The sequence below is a fragment of the Chiloscyllium plagiosum genome, unplaced genomic scaffold (assembly GCF_037043375.1).
Source record: "Chiloscyllium plagiosum isolate Xiang-an unplaced genomic scaffold, Cpla_swu_hap1 HiC_scaffold_1, whole genome shotgun sequence".
Taxonomy (NCBI): Eukaryota; Metazoa; Chordata; class Chondrichthyes; order Orectolobiformes; family Hemiscylliidae; genus Chiloscyllium; species Chiloscyllium plagiosum.
The window spans coordinates 152,531,977-152,546,675 of NW_028270139.1; the positions used below are offsets into that span (position 1 = coordinate 152,531,977).

Below are 14,699 nucleotides of genomic sequence, written 5' to 3' on the forward strand. Positions count from 1 at the left end.
ATATAATCGAGTGTAGTGTTTTGAGATGGAGAGAACTGTTTGGAAACAAAGAATAAGGATAAAACCGATAGAAAACAAAGAGTAAGGATAAAATGGATCCAGATGCAGGCAGTGACGAACCCGATACTGCAGAGATCAGTGCTAAGACCTTAGCTATTCACAGTCTCTATTATATATTTAATGATTTGGATGAGAGAACTAAATGTAATAACCTCAAGGTGGGTGGGAGAATGAGATGTGAGGGGGCTGCAGAGACGCTTCACTGTGATTTTGGCAAGTTGAGTGGGCAAATGCATGGTAGATGAGATATAATATGGATAAAAATGATAGTATCCACTTTGGTATATAAACAGGAAAGCTGTTTACTATCTGTCCATAAATTGAGAATGTATGTACAATGAGACCTGGTTGTCCTCATATACCAGTCACTGAAGGTAATAAGCATGCAGATTCAGCAGGTGATAAAGAAGGCAAATGGTTATGTTCGCCTTCATAGTAAGAGGCTTCGAGTACAGGAGTAGGGCTGCTTTGTTGCAATTATATCGGGCATTGTTTTGGCTACACCTGGAATATTGTGCACAGTTTTGCTTTCGTAAAGACCTGAGGAAGGATGTTTTGTTATTGAGGGTATGCACTGAAGGTCTACCAGACTGATTGATTGGTGGATGGTACAACTGACTTACAAGCAGAGGTTGAATTGGTTAGTGTTAAATTCACTACAATTCAGAAGAATGAGGGGCTATCCAGGATAGATGCAGGTAGGATTTTCCTAATGACAGGGGAGTCCAGATCCAGAGGTCACAGTCGAAGGATATGGGGTGGACCATTTAGGACTGAGATGAGCTGAAATTTGAAGATACAGAGAATTTGCAGATGAGACCACAGTATTTCATCTTTTCAAAAAGTTGGGTCTAGCACTTTGAACTAAAGGGATCAAAGGATATCGGGGAAAAGCGGGAACAGACTATTGAGTTGTATAGGCGAAAGTGAGGACTGCAAATACTGGAGATAAGAGTCTAGATTAGAGAGGTGCTGGAAAAGCACAGCAGGTCGGGCAGCATTCGAAGAGCAGGAAAATCGACGTTTCAGGCAAATCAGCCATGGTCATAATGAATGGTGGAACAGGATCGAAATGCCTACTACTACTCCTGTTTTTCTATGATTCCATTTCAGTGACCATTGAGATTCTTTCCTAACTTATTAGAAGTGTCTGATGTTACAAATAACAGCATTTGACAGAATACACCAGACATTGTCATTATGTTTAACTTTTTTCTTTTAATAAATTAAGTTAGTTGTAAAAATATCGAATTCCTCAATTTTCTTTTTTTCTTCCTGGATCATCATTCTGCCCTAGATTAGAAGCGGAGTCTTAGAGGCAACATTTAATTAATGTTTCTTTTAATGTTCTAGAACTCCCCTGGTGTAGTTGCTGTACTTATCATTGAATACAAGAAGACGCTGCTTCCACACCTGCCCATTCATTTACACACTGCGTCGAATTCCTTGATGTTTGCACTTATGCCAAGATCAAAAATCTATAGATCCTTTTATTGCCAGGTAAGAAAATAAAGACAAAAATTATGGATGATTTCTAGTAATCATGTGTTTGTCTATAATGCTTGTTTTTTTAACATGGGTAGAAATTAATACCATTTCCAAACGAGTGTACTCCCAAGAATTCATTTTAAAAATAGCCAACATCCTGTACATTCTTTACAAGAATATGCTGCACAGACCACAGTGTGGGCCCAGCATCAGCAAACACTGGGCTATTCCCCTGTCTTGCCTTCCTCAGGACATATAGTCTATTAGCGCACTGTCATCAAGTTCAAGGGTCACATACCTGCTGACTTCATCGATTACTTACACTTTTGCCTGATTGGAGACGTTGAACTCGTTGTTTCCTGATGATAGAGAAAAAAATACACCTGTCAGCTTCCTTTTGCAGGGCTTCCAAGTAATACTGAGATGGGATGTGGGCAAATTTTTCAGCTTGCCTCTCCATTAGTGTAGTTGCTGCAAATTGAAAAATCCACATTCTGTGGAGCTTCTCTGATATAGTCTGTGGTCCTTTATAATTTGAAATTCTCTTTTTTTTTAATGGAGCTTTTTGAATGTTTGTTCTCATTTGCTCATGGAATGAGGGCGTTGTTGGCTAGGCCTGCAATTGTTGTCTATCTCTAATTGTTCTGAAGAAGGTAATGTTAAGCTGCCTCCAGACCTTGTGGTGTTGACACAGTTATGCTGCTCTTAGGAAGGGAGTTTTAGTCTTGGCCCAAAGAGAGTGAAGGAACGGTGATGTAGTTCCAATTCAGAATGCTTTGTGGCTTGGAGTAGAGATTGCAGGTTATGTTGTTCCCATGCATCTGTTCTCATTGTCCTTCTAAGTGCTAGAGATTGGATTTAAAATGTGTTGTTGGAATCACTTTGAGTCACTGCAGTGCAAATTTTAAAAAGTATATCTTGCTACCAGTTTGAGATGGTGGTGAAGAATGAATGTTGAAGGTGAGGAATTGGGTGTCAGTCAAGAGGACCGTCAAGCTTTGTCCATGTGATTCCATATTACCATTGAAACAAGTACCTCTCCTTGAATATCCTTGCTCTCTAGCATTATGCTGAGCTTAGTCAATGTTGCTGCTCCTTTTCTCCTTGCCTAACTTTCTTGAACACTTTGTGCTGGATCTTCAATTCCTAACTGTGCTGCGCATCAGTTTGCACAACTGAAGGTCATTTTATTTTGCCTGAATAATTGTGTCCCTCTACTTTCAAATCCATACCATTTTCTTTTAGCCTTGCGGCAGGTATGGATGCCTTGAATGTAACTGGACCTGCACCCTTTCTGAGCTCGGGTTCCCATAGTGAGGAATTCAGGAGAATTGAGTTTCTTTCCTGCATACTATTTTAATCTGCTGGTGTAGGAGTTTGTAAGCACTGGGGAAAAAAAACGCCTTGTAGGAGAGTTTTTGACTGTTAGGGAAGCCTGCTGAGACATCAGGAACACTCTGGAAAGTAATGTAAAACGGACTGAGGCCCTTTGATGTCATTATTGGAAGCTGTGTTGCAACGTACATCTGATAATCCTGCAGTGGTTCATCACAGAGCTACGTTCTGCAGAAGCATGTTGACCCTTACATTGGTCAGCATTGTGTAATTGTTTTGCATTTCAGTAGTTCTCCACTTGGCAAAAGTGCTATTAATCTATTCAGGAATGTTTTTAAAAAAATTCCTGTCACCCTCTGGTGTCATATTTTTGTTGTGATTTATATTAACTGATATCTAGCTCGAAGAGTGTGGTGCTGGAAAAGCACAGTCGGTCCAAGGAGCAGGAGAGTCGATATTTTGACTCTTCTTCAGGAGTGGGGGGTGGCCCAAGGGGGCTGAGATTTAAATGAGGGGGGGTGGGCTGGTGTCAAAGTAGCTGTGAATGCATTAGGTAGATGCAGGGTAGTTTAAACACTCCCGAAGTGCTCTCACAAATCTCTTGCCCAGGACATTGGTGCCCCTCCAGTTTAAGTGCAACCTGTCCTTCATGTACAGGTCCCACCTTCCGAGAAGGTATCCTAATGATCGATGTATCTGAAGCCCTCCCTCCTGTACCAGCCTTGTAGCCATATGTTTAGCTGCACTCTTGTCCTGTTCCTAGTCCCACTAGCATGTGACACCGGTAGTAATCCTGAGATTACTACTCTGCTTTTTAGTTTACAACCTAACTCCCTGAAACCACTTTTTCGATTGTCATCCCTTTTCCTGGTTATGTCATCGGTGCCATTGTGCACCATGACTCATGGCTGCTCACCCTCTCCCTTCAGAATCTTGTAGGCTCGATCAGTGACATCCCAGACCCTGGCAGCTGGGAGGCAACATACCTTCAGGGGGACCCATTCACGACCACTGAATCTCCTGTTCCTCCTATTGAGTCTTCTACCACAAGCAATTTTCTACTTGCTTTGCCGCCCCCCCCCCCCCCCCCCCCCCCCCCCCCAACTGTCTGAGCCATAGAGCCAGGCTCCATGCCAGAGACCTGGCCGATCTGGCTTTCCCATGGTATGCCCCCCCCCCCCCCCCCCCCCCAAAAAAAGTTTACACATTATTGAGGAGAATGGCCACGGGATCCCTGCACAGTCTGCCTGTTCCCTTTCTGCCCCTCACTGTAACGCGTTAACTTTTTCTTGTACCTGAGGTGAGACTACCTCCCTGTAACTCCTCCCTATTAACCTGTCCACCTCCCTACTGATCTGAAGTTCATCCAGCTCCAACTCCAGTTCCCTGATGCAGTGTCCGAGGAGCTAGAGTTGGGTGCACTTCCCGCAGCTGAAGTCAGTGGAAAGCCTAGTGGTGACCCTTACTTCCCACATCCTACAGGAAGAGCATGCAAGTACCTTAGCATCCATTCCCACTGCTCTGAATTCCGAAAAGAGACTATTGAAAAACCAGTACCTTACTGAATCAGCGCATAGAATCTCTTTTTTATTTTGGTTGGAGGACAGCGGTTGAAAGACATTACCTAAGTAATGTTTCGGGTAAAGTCACCGCCCAAATATATTACCTCACTTTCTCAGCAGTCCAGAGTCCGCTCCTGCTTAGCGTGCGCTGCACTTATTCACGTGGTAAGTTATTAAAGGATTAACGTAGTTTCCTGGCAGCCCCCTGGTCCTTGCTGTCTGCTATTGCAACACTGGATCACTTCTATCCTCTCCCTTATTTTAAAAATAACCTAATTCATGTTTGACTAATGTGATTATCTTGAACTAACTGTGTTTGCCTGAGTGACTGTTAATGTTACCTCAAACTATTGCCGAAAGATTTCCTATCATTTAGGTTAAACTGACTGGCCAGCAGTTGCTGGATCTGATACAACCTTGTTCAAGAAAAAGTATATCATTTTCAATTTGCTTTTCTCCTGGCATTGCTCTTCTATTGAAGGAGAATTGAAAAATGATGGCTGGATGATTGTTGCAGAACATGTTTGCAGAATTACTTGTATACATATTGACTTTTTAGATGAATATTATCAGTTTACTATCAACTGAAGAATCCTCTATTTGATAGTTTTTAAAGGCTTTTTTTCTTGTACTCCGCATGATTTATTGTAAACTGACTGCAACAATATTGGTGACAGTAATGTAGATTCAAGGGCCAAATGGTGGTGTTATTTCCATTCAAATCCTGTGGTACTTTCAAAGATTGTGATTATTGTGTTATGATGTGACCAACTTATTCTCTTTGACCTTTCTTAATTTTAAAGTTGAAATTTGAAAATTCTCAATTTGAAAGTGGTCGGGAAAGCAGAATTGTATATGTGCTTTGCAAAAGGCCTGTTTCTTTCTTTGAAAAATCATTTTAAATTTGAACTTCACTTTACACTGTAGGTCATGACTCCATGGCAACAGGTGGGAGAATCTGGCATTACAATGAAGATGTGTCAGAGTAATCAATTATCTGAGGAGGAAAAAAAGCTGTAAGTAATTTCTTTCGCCAGCCAAAGATATTAAAGCATTGAAGTGGAAAAGCAAGTACATAAACTATTTTTTTAGACTTCATTACTTTTATAACTCTCACTTCTACTGTTGCTTTTGGCAGATTCAGGTCCTCTGAGCTATTGTCTTTCTAGAGTTCACCAGATTGATCTTTTTGGTTGGCTGATTAGAGATATTTCCTCCTTGCGACCCTGCAACTACATGGGATAAATGTGGATTTCAACATTTCCCCCCCCCCACATTATCCCAGTCCAAATGTCCAACTCAGCACTGCCCGCCAGACCCATCCATCGCTCCCTCCTTTGACTTATCGCCTTCTCTGTCACCTTCATCCACAAGTCGCTTTCTCAGCTATCTTCCCCCTCCCATTTATCTCTCCGCTCCAACCCACAAGCCTCCTTCCTGATGAAGGATATAAGCCCGAAATGTCAATTCTCCTGCTCCTCGGATGCTGCCTGACCTGTGGTTTTTCTAGCAGCTCACACTCTACTTTGATCTCCAGCATCTGCAGTCCTCACTTTTTCCTACCTGATTAGAGACATTGTCATTAAGCAGATTTCATTAATGCAGTAATTATTAAGTCCTTATGCACCATACAGAAACCCAGCTACCTCATTGTACAAAACTTAAAAGACATAGAGTTACAGGTGTAAGTCAGAATTTCTTCATTTGTCTCTCTGAAAGTAATCCGGCATTTGAATTCACATTGAAATGGAACTGTGAAATTTGCTCAATGTCCTCATTGACTAATTGTTCAGGGAATTCTCTATTTTGTCCACCACAAATCTGCCTTTACTTGTCAGCATAAATGTTGGAATTCCTACATTTCCATGTACTTTCAGATTGAGTTTATCAAAACCTCATAATTAGGGCCTAAGCCATTTGTTCACCCTTTGAATGTGATGCTGAAATCGCACACTGTAGTAAAACCGGATGAATCACCTGGCACTGATTAAGGCACTCGAAATGACAATGACACACAGCTCTGTCAACACTGCTGAGTCCTCCTCACTAATGTTTGGTGGTTAGTGCCAAAAATGTCTATCCTATTTTCATTTGAAATAATTAATTGTCTCGGTGGCAATCATATTCAGATCATTATCACTTACTGCTTAAAAAGATTCTCCACCCCTGTTAGCCAAAAGCTTAAATTTGTTCAATCCACACCTTGTACAATCAACTCCAAGGAGCAACTTTTCTTGATGTAACTTATCTAAACCTGTGATAATATTGTACACCTTTGGAAACGTTTCCTTCTACCACCTTTTCTCCTAAGGAGAGCAATACCAGTTTCTCCAGCCTAACCTTGTTGCCAGAGCATTCCAATCCAGTAAGTTTCTTTTGCACCAATTTGAGAAATATTTCAATTTTTGTTATTGTTAAGCAAGTTAGTAGATTAGGCACATCAATAGCAAATGGAATTTAATCCTGATAAGTGCAAGGTGATGTAGTTTGTGAGGTTTAGTATTAGAATTCCTACAGTGTGGAAACAGGCCCTTCAGCCCAACAGATCCACACTGACCCTCTGAAGAGTAATCCACCCAGACCCATTCCCCTATCCTCTCTTTACCCTTGACTAATGCACCTAACCTACACATCCCTGGACACTAGGGGCAATTTAGCATGGCCAATTCACCTAACCTGCTCATCTTTGGACTGTGGGAGGAAACCGGAGCACGCAGAGGAAACCCAAGCTGACACTGGGAGAATGTGCAAACTCCACACAGACAGTCGCCCGAAGCTGGAATTGAACCTGGGTCCCTGGCACTGAGGTAGCAGTGCTAACTACTGAACCACCGTGACCTGAAATAAAAGAACGATGCACAATGAATTGTAGATCTCTGTGGGGTACTCAGGAACAATGAGATTTTGGTATACAAGTTAATGGATCCCTCAAGGTCTCTGCACAGTTGGACAGTGCTAGTGAAGAAAGCCTATGGAATGCTTGCCTTCATTAGCTAGGCATAGAATTTAGGAGCGAGGAAATCATTGGTGAGGCCACAGATTGAGCACAAAGTATTCAATCAGAAGGATGTGATTGCACTGGAGTGGGTGCATAGTAGAATGACCAGGATGTTGCCTGGAATGAAAAGCCTCTGGTCTGAGGAGAGGCTGAATAGGCTGGTTTGTTTTTCTTGTGAGCGAGGAGCAGGAGGGGGTGGAGGAGTGGTTGACAGTGAGAATTTCTTCCCCGTGGCAGACATGTCTAAGACGAGGGGGCATGAGTTTAAGGTGAAGAGCAAGTGGTTTAGAGGATATCTGAGGAAAAAAAATTCACCCAGAGGTTGGTATGGAACATGCTGCCCGAGAAGGTTGGGGTGGTAAGTACACTTGTAATACTTAAGAAGCAGCTGGATGTGTACTTGATGCCAAAGCTATGAACCAAGTGTCAGCAAATGGGATTAATGTTTGTTGATTGGCATAGACATGATGTGCTTAAAGGCTTGTTTCTTTGCTGCCAGAGCTTCATAAAAGTTCAGGATATCTTTCATGTTTTTGTACTCTATATTTTCTTTGATATCCCTGTGCAATATTTTGCATTGTGCCATAGTCAATTTTATATTTCCCTATCCTTTTACATCATCTTGCACGTCACTATGAAATTTCATTTCCCACTCATCGGTCCACTTAGCTGCAGTTGATCAGCATTAGAACATAGAACATAGAACAATACAGCACAGAACAGGCCCTTCAGCCCACGAAGTTGTGCCGAACATTTGTCCTAGCTTAAGCACCTATCCATGTACCTATCCAATTGCCGCTTAAAGGCCACCAATGATTCTGACTCTGCCACTCCCACAGGCAGCGCATTCCATGCATTATTGTTTGCCCACATCTCCAAGTTTGGAAACATTGGAAAATATGACATTTTATTCTCTATTCCAATATGAAGTAATATGTACTGATCCTGTTGCTCTTCCTTGGAAAACGCCTTTCTATAACATCCTCCAGTTGAAAAACAGCAGTTGACCAGAAATCATTTCTGACATGAAGGAATTTTTAAACCAAATTGACTGATCCTCCTTGACATGAGACTGAATTCAGTCAATTAGTCCTTTATGATACTTTGCCAAACATTTGCTAAAATGCACAAGGATCACAAGAATTAATGTTCTTTTACCATCATAACTTTTGATGAAGTAACAAATTTGAAATGGATTATTCAAATATGATCTGCCTTTTACAACTTCAGACCAGCTGTTCTTGAAAAATGTAAGTTTCTGTAAGACCTTTTTTTCATGTTGATTAACTATCGTGTCTTGTTAACTTTAGAAACATTATCAATCATGCTTCTAAAGGCTTAGAGAGATCGATGTTTGAGGTTATGGTTTGCAGTGGATGCACCACATTGCCATTTATACCTTTGCCAGACCCACCACTTTTTTTTTCCTTATCCCATTACAAACTTTGAAGATTGTTACAATGCTGAAAGAGGTAATTCAGTCTATCATGCCTGCATACACTTTTGCATTATGTCATATTCTCTTTGCCATTTTATTTGTCCTGCCTTCTTGCCCATTATAGGCTCTTTTTTGTTAACTTTGTGACTCCCCTACCTCTGTATATTCTTAGAATCTGTTAATTGCTAAGAATTTGCAGTTCTGAGCAGTCATTGATCTACATTGATGTAGACAGAAACAAAGTACACAATGCTGAATATTTCTAACATTTTGTTTACATTTTAGTTTTGCTGTATTTACAGTATTTTGCTCTAGTATAAAATGTATTTACTTGTAATTAACTGTCTAATTACGCTAATATTGAAGTGAATGTTCTTGAGAAATAATATCACAATTTATCATTGAAAATGTTATTTTGATATTGCTCGTTACTCTCTTATCAGACACACTAAGCTGGAGAAACTTTTTGAGATCCAAGCCATACCTAAAGATCAGCAATGCAACCATTTAAAAAGAGTCAGTGCTAACCTGCCAGAGCTTGGCATGTAAGTGTTTCTACTAATATATGAAATTACTAAATGAAAAACAATGGGTGAAGATTCAAAACTAGATCTGTCTTAAAATTCCCTTGATTACAGGTTTTTACAGCATTTTGCTGTGAGTAGTGCGAGTCATGAACCAGTAAGAAGATCTGATCTGTCCATATTATTACAACAATCAAAGTTATCCTCCACAATCAGTGAAGACCAGAATAAGGTAATAGAGCATGTTGTTGGCCTTTTAAAGACCGATGCTTAAAATGTAATTTATTTATTCTTTATTGAAGGCGACTTGATAGAACTATATAAAATTAAGAAGCATGGATAGGGTGGGTAGCTGGTGTCTTTTCCCAGAGTGGTAATGTCAAAAACTAGGGCCATAAGTTTATGTGCAAGGGGAAATGTTTAAAGGAAATATGTGGAGCAAGTTTTCTACAAGAGATGATTGGTGCCTGGAACATGCTGCCTGGGGAGTGGTAGGACCAGATGTGATAGCAACATTTAAAAGGCATTTAGACAGATATAAGAACAAGCAGGGGATAGACGGATAAGCATTGTGTGCAAAGAGATTGGATTAGTTCAGAATGGTATGGTCAGTGCAGATATGGTGGGCTGAAGTGCATGTTCCTGCGCTGTACTGTCTTATGTCCTATGTACCATTAATTGCAAATCTGTAGTTCAAACTCAGCAAATGTAGATAGAGTTTGAATGACCAGCTAGTTATATCAGAACAGCATAAGTAGTGACTGGCCAAAGAGTTGCTACTTGGAGTAATTGGACTGTGTAACTTGCCTTTATGTTCATTTAATCTTTCCCAGTGTACACCTACATAACTTTGATCCAGCATTAATATTTTACAGTGCATTGATCCCATTTAATTTTTTTGAAAGTGCTGTGCTAATACGATTAAAATGATACCTTATGGGTATGAGTGTTCTACTTTTTTATTTTTATGAATTGTTCAGAAGAATCAAAAAGCAGAATACTGCAGATGCTGAAAACCAAAAAGAAAGAAACCCAAAGCATTAGAAACTTTCTTCATGTCTGGCAGCATCTATGGAAGGAGAACCAGAATTAATGTTTTAATTCAAGGAACTGGAATCTGAAACATTGTTCTATCGGACTATTAAACCCTAAAAAATAGGAACAGGAGTAGGTATCCAGCTCCACTGGTCTGCTCTACCACTCAGTATTTCTTCCACCCACTTTCCTGCCCTTTCCCCATAATTATTAATTCCCTTGCTAGTCAAGAATTTACCTAAATTTAACCTTAAATATATACAAGAACTCTGCCTCCACAGTGCTCTGTGGGATCTCTGAATAAATTCCTCCTCATATCAGTCTTAAATTAGTGCACTTAATTCTGAGATTAGAATTAAAATGAGGTTTTTTGTCATGTATATGCAAATACAGGAGTACAGTGAAAAGTTTACAGTATCGCCCCCACGTGGCGCCATCTTGGGTACAAAGTACCTTGGTACTAACGTTAGATACAAAATAGAGAAATAAAGAAAAAAAGTTACATTACCTTCATAGTATAAGTTACAAAAATAAGAACTGAAGTTAAAAAGATAAACATTGCAGTTTTTCTCGAAAGGTCAGTGCACTAGATCAATGTAGGAGGCTTGCACATGTGGTCTGACAGAATTTGCAAGCTGCTGACTGACCACATTGATCTACTGGCCGTCCCCACTCAGCTCAGGGCACGCTGGCCATCCCCGTTCCGCTTGGGCCTCTAGACCCCGGCCGTCCTGCCCTGTTCCACTTCGCTCGGGCCTCCAGATTCTAGCCATCATGAGATTGTCTGTCTTTCTTCCAGACTAGAGTCCCAACGTTTTTAACTTTCCTCATAAGACAGTTCCTCCATACTAGGATTCAGCCTGGTGAACCTGCTGTGAACTGCCTCCAATAATTAATATATTTTCTTAAATAAGTGGAGCAAGCCTGTTCACAGTACACCACCTTGTGTACTTGCAGTAAGTCCTCCATTGAAATAAGGACCAACATTCCATTTGCCTTCCTGATTACCTGTTGTACTTATATGCTAGCTTTGTGTTTCATGTACAAGAGCCCCCAAGTCCCTCTTTGTTGCACCTTTCTCCAGCTTTTCTCCATATAACTAACATTGTTAATTTGTTCTCTCTTTGAAAATGTTTTCCCCAAATTATACTCCATTTGTCAACTTGTCCACTTAATTAGTCTATTAATATCCTATTTGTAAACTGTTATATCCGTCTCACAACCTTTCCATCTAGTTTAGTGTTGTCTGCAATTTTGGCTAAATACATACACTTCCTTCCTCCAAGTCATATATTGTAAATAGTTGTGGTCCCAGCGCTGATCCCTGTGGAACCCCGCTAGTTGTGGGTCGCCAACTAACAAACTTCCCACTAAGCTGCTGACCATGTGCCTTCTCCTTATCGTCCCCACATTTGCCAATGAGGAAAATACTAAAATAAAACCAAGAACTGTGGATACTGGAAAGCTGTTCTGATGATGGACCCAAAACATCAACTCTGCTTTCTTTCCACCGATGCTGCTAGATCTGTTGAATTTATCCAGCATTTTCTGTTCTTGTTAACTTGGGGATTAGTGATGGTAACGTAATTGTATGTCGAGGGGCGGTGATTAGGTTGTCTCTTATTGCAGATGGTCATTGCCTGGCTTTTTTGTGGCATGAATGTTACTTGCCACTTTTCAGCCCAAGCCTGGATATTGTCCAGGTCTTAGTGCATTTAGGCATGGACTGCTTCAGTATCTGGAGAGTCACCATTGGTGCTGTGATCAGTGGATATTCTGAATACTGACAGGGCAGTTCATTGATCAAGCAGCTAAAGATGGTTGGGCCAAGGACACTAACCTGCAGAATTGTTCCAGAGCTGAGAATGAGTGGCCTCCAACAACCACAACCATCTTCCTTTGTGCCACGTATGACTCCAACCAGCAGAGTGTTTTTCCTCGATTCCATTGATTCCAGTTTTGCTCAGGCTCCTTGATGCCACGCAAATCAAATGTGGCCTTGATATCAAGGACAGTCACACTCACTTCATCTCTGGAATTCAGCTCTTCTTTCTTTGTTTGTTTGAACCAAAGCTGATATGAGATCAGAAGCTGAGTGTCCCTGTTGGAATCCAAACTAGACATCAGTGAGCAGATTATCGTTGAGCAGGTGACTGCCAGCTTATTGCAAAAACTGAGAGAGCTAGGCCATTTTGCCAAGTTGATTAAATTCGGTCTTCTAATTGAGTGACTTTTAAAGTTTTTTTTCACGGTTATGTGTATCAATGGCTAACCCAGGTTTGTTGTCCATTACCAATTGCCTGGAGGACAATTAACAGCCACTGTGTTGCTGTTGCTTTGGAGTTGTTAGGCTAGACTAGTTAAGCCTAGTAGAATTCCTTCCCTGAAGGACATCAATGAATTAAATGATTTTCTTTGTGACGTAGTTGCATAGTTTTATTAGTCTAGTTTTGTTTTTATTTCAGGTTTTTATTCAGATTTCACCAGACATGGGATTCCAACCCCTATCACCAAAACATTAGCTGTGGATTACTTTTCAAGTGACGTTACCACTAGGTCACTGCCTCTCCTGACTCAAGTAATTTAAAAACCTGTTTTGATGAAGAAAACACAGTCTGAGTTAAAATACTGATTAGTTGAGTGAATATGGTGGGTGGTAGTGAAGGGTGGACAAATCAGAGGTGCCCCATGTGTATTTCTAGCCACTTGGTGGAGGAGGAGACTAATCATCGAGCTTTATTTAGTTTTAGATTTATTTACAAAAGAAGATATTATGAATACGTAGTTCCTAACACTTCAATGCACTTCCTGTGCCAATAAATATTTGATATACTCTTCAGAAAATTATAATCAAATCAAAAACTTAACATGTTGACAGCAGCTTCAAGGGGCACTGCATCAGAAACAAAATTTCAAAGTTACTTTCAAAACGAAAAAGAAAGATATTCGTGGGGCTGTTGATGCATTCTGGCCTGAGATATCCACTTTTGGAAGGCCAGGGAACTGCATGCTCCCTTTCCAGGGAGACCTAGGCATGGACTTTACTCCATTTTGCTCTTCTATAGATAATGTCCAATGACCATTTCTGCTGTTTGGACCTGTTAATGGCCACTGTGGCCAGGCCCACATGGGGCACTTCTGATTTGTCCACCCTTCACCACAACCCTCCAAATCATGAGCATGACATTTCTGTACTTTCATAAAAGAGAAGCAACAAAGTAGAGATACAATCTTATGTGTGTCTCTGTCTTCTCAAAGCCACAATGAATACAGGTGGTTTTTAAGTCCATGCTCCATGTCACCTAATATGTGCCTGTGCACTACCCTCCACACTAAATTCCTGTGGTAAAGGGCAGGACTCTTTGGAATTTTCCTTATAGACCCCCACCTAAAGGCAGGACAGAATGCCACATTAGAACGTAGAACAGTACAGCACATGAACAGGTGGTTTGGCCCACAGTGTCTGAGCAGACTATGATGCTATTCTGAGCTATGCCCAGCTGCCTGCACGTGATCTGTAAGACTCCCTATTTCCTACTTGAGTATCTGTCATGTGACGTCTGAATGTTTACAGATGGTATACAAGGAAGTGGACAGTGTCCAGCAGCAACCCAGACTGAAAACCCTGCCATTTGACATGGAATAGCATGGAGGAGATTTTCTTGAGACTGTTCAGATTATCAGCTGAGACTCTCTAGGATGATTTCAGGACCTTTAGCCAATGTGAAATTCCATCCAAATGGGGGTCAGTTCAGACAAACATCCACCTGACCATTGAGCCACCTCTAAGACGCAGATGCAGTCAGGACTAGGTGTTAGGTTTCTTAAGACATTACAAATTTAAGTAACTATTGAATTAATGGCCCCCTCCTGTAACCTATGTCAGTGAGCCGTCAGTCAATGGTGGGTAAGTTATTGGATGAGATTTGGAGAGACAGAATTTATATGCTTTTGGAAAGGCAAGGATTGATTAGGAATAGTCATCATGACTTTGTGCATGGGAAGTCCTGTCTCACTAACTTGATTGAGCTTTTTGAAGAAGTGATAAAGAAGATTGATAAAGGCAGGGTGGTTGACTTTGTCGATATGGACTTCAGCAAAGTGTTCAACAAGGTTCCACATGGTATGCAGGTGAGTGAGATTCGATCACATAGGGTCCAGGGGGCGCTAACCAGTTGGATACAAAAATGGCTTGAAGGGAGGAGACAGAGGGTGGTGGAATTCGGATTTTTTTTGACTGGAGGCCTGTGACCACCAGT

The 14,699-nt window shown here is 40.9% G+C and overlaps 1 protein-coding gene across 4 annotated transcripts in view; it reads left to right on the forward strand.

Annotated features, from left to right (window-relative positions):
* The window catches only part of dnaaf9 (dynein axonemal assembly factor 9), a 217,442-nt gene that overhangs the window by 142,782 nt on the left and 59,961 nt on the right, over window positions 1–14,699 (forward strand). For all 4 annotated transcript variants that reach the window (XM_087991656.1, XM_087991651.1, XM_043696328.2 and 1 more), the window contains 4 exons: window positions 1,414–1,560; window positions 5,373–5,461; window positions 9,325–9,426; window positions 9,520–9,637. In XM_087991656.1, coding sequence (XP_087847782.1) covers window positions 1,414–1,560; window positions 5,373–5,461; window positions 9,325–9,426; window positions 9,520–9,637 — 456 coding nt within the window. The remainder of the gene's footprint in view (window positions 1–1,413; window positions 1,561–5,372; window positions 5,462–9,324; window positions 9,427–9,519; window positions 9,638–14,699) is intronic.